At 48.1% G+C, this 8383-nt stretch overlaps 1 protein-coding gene across 12 annotated transcripts in view; it reads left to right on the forward strand.

The window, feature by feature from the left end:
• Anks1b (ankyrin repeat and sterile alpha motif domain containing 1B) overlaps positions 1 to 4614 on the forward strand; it is a 1165904-nt gene extending 1161290 nt beyond the window's left edge. For 4 of the 12 annotated variants that reach the window (XM_008765241.4, XM_017594830.3, XM_039079046.2 and 1 more), the window contains one exon: positions 1090 to 4614. In XM_008765241.4, the coding sequence (XP_008763463.3) occupies positions 1090 to 1197 (108 nt within the window). In that variant the 3' untranslated portion in view covers positions 1198 to 4614. Of the gene's footprint in view, positions 1 to 1070 lie in introns of all 12 variants that reach the window. The other 8 variants (XM_039079050.2, XM_017594833.3, XM_063263443.1 and 5 more) reach the window with 3 other exon arrangements.
• The last annotated feature ends 3769 nt before the right edge of the window (positions 4615 to 8383 follow it).

The raw sequence follows: 8383 nt of genomic DNA on the forward strand, positions 1-8383 counted from the left end.
TTACAGAGCCAAGTAGATGATGTCCAAAGGATGAGCAAACCATTGGGAAAAGAGCTTAACCGAAGTCTGACAGAGCTCAGACCTTAGCTACCCGCCCCGGGAATGACGTGCTTGGCTTTATGTAAATAAAACTCAAGGACATCTGAACCCAGGACAGAGTCTGCCAAGGTCTTCACTTCCTCTGTCTGGGGTACATCCCTCTCTGCCACTTCCGCTCCCCCTGAGATCTGTGCCTGCTTTCTGTCCACCCCAGTTCCTTTCTTATCCAGGCCGAGCAACTCGTCCGAACAGCACTTATTGACTATATGATTATTGTATGCCTGCTGTGCGTTGGGCTGCCAAGACCTTTCCCAGGTTTGGAGAAAATAGCAATAAAGTTAACAAAACCCCACCTTTAAGGGCATCCATTGTGGAAGAGGGAGTGGACAGGCGGTATGTGTCTGCGTCAGAAAGAGATCAGAAGGGGGAGGCTAAAAAGTTAAGGTGTCGGGGCTGGGGATTTAGCTCAGTGGTTAGAGTGCTTACCTAGGAAGCGCAAGGCCCTGGGTTCGGTCCCCAGCTCCGAAAAAAAGAGCCAAAAAAAAAAAAAAAAAAAAAGTTAAGGTGTCATTTTGTAAAGGGTGTAGCAAGTACAGCTTGTAGGAGAGGAACCAAGACTGGACCACACTGGCTAGGAGGCAACTGGGAGAGGGCAGAGGCCTCTTTCAGGGGTGGATGCCCCAGGGCCCTCTCCAGGGCAACTAGGCTGGAGCTCAGAAAGGCAGCAGGCCAGTGGGTGCGGCTCTACAGCGCCCTCATGAGGATGTAGGGTTCTTTCGGACCCCGATATGGGGGACTGGGAGGGTGGGAACCACCGCTGCTCCCCTGCCTCTGCGCCCCGGGGGCGGGGCCGGGTCTCACTCGCGTCACCCTTGCAGGCCCCTGCAGAGTCGCTGTGCAGTGCAGGTGCGAAAGCGCGGACGCCGCCCGGGCCGCCCCGCAGCGCGGCTGGGCGAGCGGGGCCCGAGGTGGGGTTCCAGCGGCGCCCACGCGGCCGCGCCGCCGCCCAGCTGCCGGATAACGGGCATCAGCCTTTCTGTTTTAAAGCAGATCGACCCTTCTGAGCAAAAGACTCTGGCCAATCTGCCGTGGATTGTGGAGCCGGGGCAAGAAGCCAAGAGGGGCATTAATACCAAGTATGAAACCACGATTTTCTGATACCCGCCGCCCCGTCCTCGCGGTGCCTTGCTCGCCAAGCAGTCCCCGCAGCAGGCTTTCCTTCGCGCCTCCGTGTCCACCCACCCCGGGAGGAAGACCGCTCCAGCTCGCGTGGCCTCGTCACGGGCGGAAGGGCGACGGCCATCCCTAGGGAGCCTTCTGCCAGCGAGACTTTGACGCCCCTTAGAGGCGCGAGGGGGGCTGCGCGGGGCGCCCCAACTCCGCTACCACCGCCTCCTTCGAGGTACTGCTCAACTGCCCCGTATTTGCTTTGCTTTAGTTGGGGGGAGAATACCTTTTTAAAAGTGAAGGGTGGGGAGAGGGAGGGTCTCCAGTACTGCCTAAAAGTCTAAACATCTTGGGTTAAGTTTTCACTGTCAGCCATTTCGAAGGGAAAGTCAGAACAGTACTACACACCCCTCCAACCCCCCCAAAAGCATCTGTAAAATCATTGTATTACTGAGTACAATTTCATGCAAAAAGACAAAGCAACCCTCACCAGGAAATTCTGCCCCCACCCCACCCGATTTCTATATTTGTGGATTTTATATGTAATCAACTATGTCAGATAAAGGAAACCTTTATTGAATGATTCAAAAATTTAAAAAGTGATTTAAAACAGAGGAATTTATTATGCACAGAAAAAATGTGTCTTGTATTAAATATTTTTATTAAAAGAATGTTTCATTAATGCATTCATATGAAAACTAGGTTTTGTTGTGCGGGATGTTTCTGGTTTCGTTTCAAATGACTACATTCCTACAGCTACTTGCCCTGAGGACCTGGCTTAGTTGTGGTGAAACCCTGTTGTCCTTGCCTCCAGAGCGGAAGAAAAGGCTAGGCTCAGGGGTGACCCGAAGTGCTGACTCACCCATAGCCTGCATAAGTGGTTTTTTTGGGGGGGTTGCTTTGGGTTTTTTTCGTTTTGTTTTGTTTTGTTTTAGCCTTTGAGGTGTTTTAATGAACATGTTTAACGAAAATAAAAGCTAGGGCTCCTGCTGTCAAGATTTCTGTCAAGGAAACCTTGTTTGAGAACGGTGTTAATAAAATTCTATTGCAAAATTCTTTTCTAGAAAAAAAAATAAATAACACAAAAAAGAAGAAATTCCAAAGTAATAAAAACTTTTCTTGAAACAGATTTAAAAAAAGATGTTTGCTTACTATTTGATTAAATAAATTTACTTACGTTTCTTTAAGGTATTTTAATTTTTTTAATGTCTCTGTGGAGTATTTGTATGATACCATAATGTATATTTCTGTAGAAACAAATTATATAAACAGTATCAATATCATTATAGAAAAATAACATTTTAATGTATATTGTTCTAACCAATCATATTGTGAATCATTTTGAAGTTCATTATAGCGATATTGATAAATTGTGAACTTGTCTTAATGTTTTTTTTTTATTAACCAATATCATTTTAAACCTGAGATTATCACATTCATCAGGTGGTGAGTTTTAAAGACAAACTAAATTTCATTTCAACTGACAAATGTATATGGTTTTAGTTCAGTATTGAAGAATTTTAATACAATATTAAATTACTTGAACTGAATAGTTCCTTGTATATATTTTGCCTATTCCCTGTTGATATGTATGTAGTAAACAGAGAAGAGAATAACGTTAAAATATGGTTACCAAAAGGAACTTGTATAGGAGGAGCAAAGCAGCCAACAGCTTTGCTGGGACACAAGCATATGTGTAAACAAGCTTGGGCTTCCAGATATAAATTTTGTAATTTTTGTCATTATTTATATCCTATATTAAAAAAAAGCACACAAAATAAAACAGAAGTTGTACAGTGGCTGGTGCCTGGCATCGTGTTGTGAGCACCTCCTCTCTTCCACTGAGGAGCAGGACCAAAGGCCCAGCCCTCTTCACAGATAGAGACTTGTTTTTCAATTGGCGACATCAGTGAGGGGGGAAAAGAAAAGGCTTGCTCATTTCCAAGTTCACGCAGTCTGAAAAAGGAATACTGTCTTCCGAAGCTTGAATCTCAGCCATAAGCCACCAGGTCTTTGCATTGTCTCTTTAAAAGTGGTGTATAAGGGGGAAATTGGCAAGACAGACATTTCTAAACAGAGGGGAACACAGACAGACAGACAGACAGACAGACACACAAACACACACACACACACACACACACACACACACACACCCCAGACTGCGTATGTGGCATAACATACAGCTTGCATGGGAAGCAGCCCCCTGCACATTGCTTATACATCCTCGAGTCCTTTCATCTTTTTTCCTAAAACGTGTGCACCCGCTATAAAGTGGGTGATGGGCTCGTCAGAGCTGGGCTGATTCTGTGGCCGGTGACCACCATGCCTCAGGTCCCTCAACCTCCATCACCCATGGCCCAATCCATAACTGCCACCCTTGAAAACCCAAAGCAGTCTGAGGGTGCTCTCTGCCTGTCACTCAGAGGCCTGGGACGTTGAACCCAAAAAAGCTAAACTTATGAAAGCCGGGCTGAAATGGGGCCCGGGGCCTGGGATAGCTCAGGCAGGGGTTTTCCACTCTGATGTTTCCACTGGGCCAGTTTGTTTCTTTGTCTCTATTTTCTCTGTTCATCCCGCTGAGTGTTTGTATCCATGATGATTCCAGCATGAAGTACGTAGCACACTCCAGTTAGGAGAAATTTTTTAAAGATACAAGACTAGCGTGGTGGTGAGATGAGATAGTCTTCTCGTGCTCGCAGCAACCTGAAGGGGCAATAAGGACAAAGAAGGCCATGTGGCAGGGTTAGCCCCCTCCAGACCAGGGGTACAACGGACAGTTGTGGTGAGCCTCGGAAAGGCAGGGGTAACCTTCCCTCTCCGTTCTTCACCCATGGCCAGAGCAAGGCAGGTAGTGAAAGGGATATGCCTGATGCAGAAAAGCCAGCTCAGGCATGGCAGGTGGGATTTATAGCTGGTTTTGTTTAAAGCGAAGGCCTGATATTTGATAAATGCAGTAACCAGCGGTTGAGAGTGACAAGCCCTTAAATGCGAACATTAATCAAAGGAGAACTTAAACGGCCCCCTTTACAGAAGGACTTGAATTCAATCGATCCATTTAATTTTTTTCTTATTAAACCGTGCTCTGTAATAAATCTGAGTGAATGGACCCTATGAAAACTCTGCTGGGCTTATTAATAAGTCATGGAAGTGGTTTTTCTCAAGTCGGACTGCTTGGGAATGTTGCCAGCCTATCTGATGTTTGGATGAGACGGAATAGACGTTTAAGCATAAAGGGCATATGACCACAGTCTCGAAAATCAGTCAACATTTGCACTTGGACTCCAAGTAAATGTTACTCCTACTTCTAAAATGAATTGAAGATTTGGGGAGTAGTCTAGTTTCCGGTGAGCTAGAATGTAACGCCTACGTTCAGAAATCTGTACTGGAATAAAAGCCTCTTTGCTGACATTGCATCTCTAAGCTCTCTTTGTCTACTGGCCATTCAATGAGTTAGCAACCTTTCCTAGGAAACACAGCATGGTGGTTATAAGCATCGTCTGAACAGAAACAATGACCAACAACACAGGCCAGCAGCACCTCTTCAGCCAGACCCAGCTAGACCCAGCCAGACCCACCCAGCCCCTGCCAGCCCACCCACCATCAGGCTCCCCACATTGGCCTCACACATATTTACAGCAATTGGCCCCAGGAGCAGAGCCGTTTCCCACAGAAGTTCTCAGACAAAGCAGAACTTGTGTATGGGGTCAGGCCTGTTGCCTAGTTGCTGTCCAGCGTACAGACCTGTTTCCCTGTACCCACAGGACTTGACTGAGTTTTTCTGGCTTCCTCTCAGGTCACTCTTCTTACTGGGAATTCACACCTTTTTCCTGTCTCCTGCTCCATACATTGCTCACTCCGGACTGAGCACACTGTCTTCAGTGTGTACCTCAGAGATCCGTAGCAATATGTCACAGCTACCCACTGTCAAAAACAGTTTTCCCTTTCTTCTCCAAGCCCCGCCCCCCCGCCCCCCAGAGACCTGTGTTTATAAAAGCTGTCTGGGCCCTGAACTTTCAAGGCGCAGGGAAGGAGGGGAAGGAGGAGAGGGAGACATAAGGCTAAACCATCCCATGCTGCTCACCTCCAGTAGGGGCACCCAGCTGTCTCCTGGAGCTGCAGCGGCTTCATGAGTGGCCTTACTTGATTCAGCCACCAGAGAAAGGTGGAGTCAGCTGATTGACATGCGAGGTCCCCAGAGTTCAGAAAACTTCTACATCATCTTACTGACCTAGTGGAAAAGCTGAGACAAGGCAGATCAATCTCCTCTGTGCTAAGAACTTGGTCTGAGAACTTGGCCTTGGGGGTCGTGAGTCGATACTTTTCCCTTCAGTTATTCTTCTCCATCCTAAGTCTCCTCTATATTCTTGCACTGCCAACCTGAGCATGTGGCCTCTATCCTCGGGGAGCCTTCAATCTTACTGTGGCCCACACAGCACTGTTCTGAGTGTTCACATTCCGGGCAGGAGAAAAGACAGCAGGACTAAAGAGTGGCATCGTTGCCTTGATGACTAAGCTTTTAAGAACTTTCCAGAAAGTTCCACCTCCAACTTCATAAAGTTCACTGGCCACCCCACCCCCCCAACCCCCGTTACTAGGAAGCAAAAAAAAAAAAAAAAAGATAGTTAAGCAACATAAGGGTTGTTAATGAAGAAAGGGGAGGAGACTGGATTTGGTGGCGACAGCACAGGAATAGGTAAAAGGCAAGCTCACACAGGTAAGAGGCTGGGACAGAGAAGGCAGGACTACAGGGGGCGCTGGTGAGGATCCTAGCAGAGTTGCTCCTTGAAACCCAACTGGGAAAAGTCCTAAGCCCCGCCCTGTGCTGACGCACACCTGTGCTGCCTGGCTTCCGGGGCTGTGAAGGCAGAACAAGTTTAAGGAGCAGCTCACACAAGACAGGAGCATTCGGCTGTAGTGCCGAGGGGACAGGCCTGGTCAAGCATCACCGCCAAGGGCAGGAGGGATCCACCTTGACCTCCACTATATACCAGAATCACATGGGAACTTTGAAAGCTATTGCCTGGGTCTGGTCTCCCGGGGCATGGTGACGATGTTGGGTTGGGGATGACTCTAGATACTTCAGTGAGGGAAATGAGAAGAAGCAGGACTGTCCCAGAACGGGCCGACACCCGCGGTTCCCACCGAAGCAGATCCTTAAGAATGTTAAACCATTTGCTGGGGTCACACAGCTGAGAAAGAACATTAGTACAGACAACACTGGCCAACACTAGCCAACCTAGTCAATCTGTGCTGGCACCCCCAAGCCATGTGCCAGGCAAGCCCAGAGTCTTGAGCGCCCCTCATTCCCAGCCCTCCTTGACTGCTCTGTTGAAGTGCACAAAGCCCAAAGGGAATGGAGTTTAGAACAGTTGGCAAGAGGGCAGATAACAGCTTTCCTGATGAGCAGAGGCTCTCTGGAAAGCCAACAGCCTCAATGGGTAGAAGCATGAGCTGCTTAGACGAAACTGTGTTTCCTGGTATAGAAGCAGCAGGAGCCTAACCCATAGATGAGGAATCCTGGACAGGACAGGAGTGAAGTTTGCAACATCAGCAAAGAGAATTACTGGGTCATTCATCATGACCTACGTCACATGCCTGACACGTTCTTTGCTTCCCGCAAGTCCTGTATCCCTGGCACATTTCCTATCTGATGGACGAGGAAAGCAGGCTCTGAAAGGCTGCAAACAGAAGGAAAAAATAAATAAATAAAGCGGGAAGTTCCAAAGCAGAGGCTGGGGAGAGGGCTCAGCTCATAAAATGCTTTCCTTGAAAGCTTTGAGGACCTGAGTTTGTGCCCCAGAACCTAGGTAAACTACCAGCCATGGTGAATTAACCTGTAATCCCCCTGTAGAGGAGGGAGGGATACATAGATCCCTGAGAGGTCACTGGCCAGGCAGCCTAGGCTTGTTGGCAAACTGAGAGAGAGAGAGAGAGAGAGAGAGAGAGAGAGAGAGAGAGAGAGAGAGAGAGAGAGACCCTGTCTCAAACAAACAAATAAAAACTAGATGGCTGGAACCTAAGAAAGGACATTTGATACTGATTGTCCCCTTGCCTATTCATTCAAGCATGCATGCCCATGTGCATATATGCTGTGCACACAGGAACATGTGCACACACAGGTTTCAAATTAGAAACAGACCCCTCAAAGGGAGAGCCAGGGTTATGGCTAACAACTCCCCATCCTCAATGTCACAATGACCTGAGCACCAAGAACAGACTAGGTAGGTGTCAGGTGCTGGCAATTCCAAAGCCTCTGTTTTGGCTCCTATCAGAGTGGTCAAAGAGCATCCCAGTGAGTGCCTAGAGGGGGAAACCTGACTACTGGAAACTCCTTGGGAACAGGAAAAGTCATCTAATATTGACTGTAGGAGCAGGGAGCTGACACATCGCTCCTGCTGCTTGGACAAGCGAAATGCCCGAGTGCAGAACTGAAATGATACTTTAAGACCCTCCTGCCGCACCCCAGCTTCTGCAGGAGGGCCAGGCTTGAGTTATCATGGGAGGCAGTTAGATAGCCAACCTCCTGTGCCCCATGTGCAAGCATGCATGTGTACACGTGAGCATGCATGTGTAGCGTGCATGTGTACACGCGTACTTGCACGTGTTTCCAGACAGGTAACAAGCGCCTTGCAACACTGTCTTGAGATTCCGTTAGATGGTGTGTGGAGACCACCCTGCCCCCAGCAGAGCGCTGAAGGCACTCTCAGAAAGTCCCGCTATCCACTCCTTCTTCCTACACTGTATTTGTTAGTCTCGGGAGTTGGTCCACATGGCTGGAGAGATGGCTCAGTTGATAGAGTGCTTGCCTATTATGAAAGAAGTCCCTTTTTTAAAAAAAATAAAATCTCTAGTACTGCATAAAACAAGGATATATACCTGAAATCCCAGCACTAAAGCAGGAGGTTCAGAAGTTTAAGGTCATCCTGGACTCTGTGAGTTCGAGGCCAGCTTGGGCTACTGGGCTACATGAAACCCTGTCTTTTAAAAAGCGGTATGTTTGTAGATGATGAGTCCGTGGTGAGGGGAATGGAACCACTACAGTTCAGGGTAAGGAGGCTAGCATCCCAGTCCCCAGATACTGAAACTCAAGCCTGTGCCCACACCTACTCCCCACGCCCAGGCTAATCATCTCCACGAAACCCAGTCAGGTCCCACCTGAAACCACAGATGCTCAGTC

Source organism: Rattus norvegicus, chromosome 7, assembly GCF_036323735.1.
Source record: "Rattus norvegicus strain BN/NHsdMcwi chromosome 7, GRCr8, whole genome shotgun sequence".
Taxonomy (NCBI): domain Eukaryota; kingdom Metazoa; phylum Chordata; class Mammalia; order Rodentia; family Muridae; genus Rattus; species Rattus norvegicus.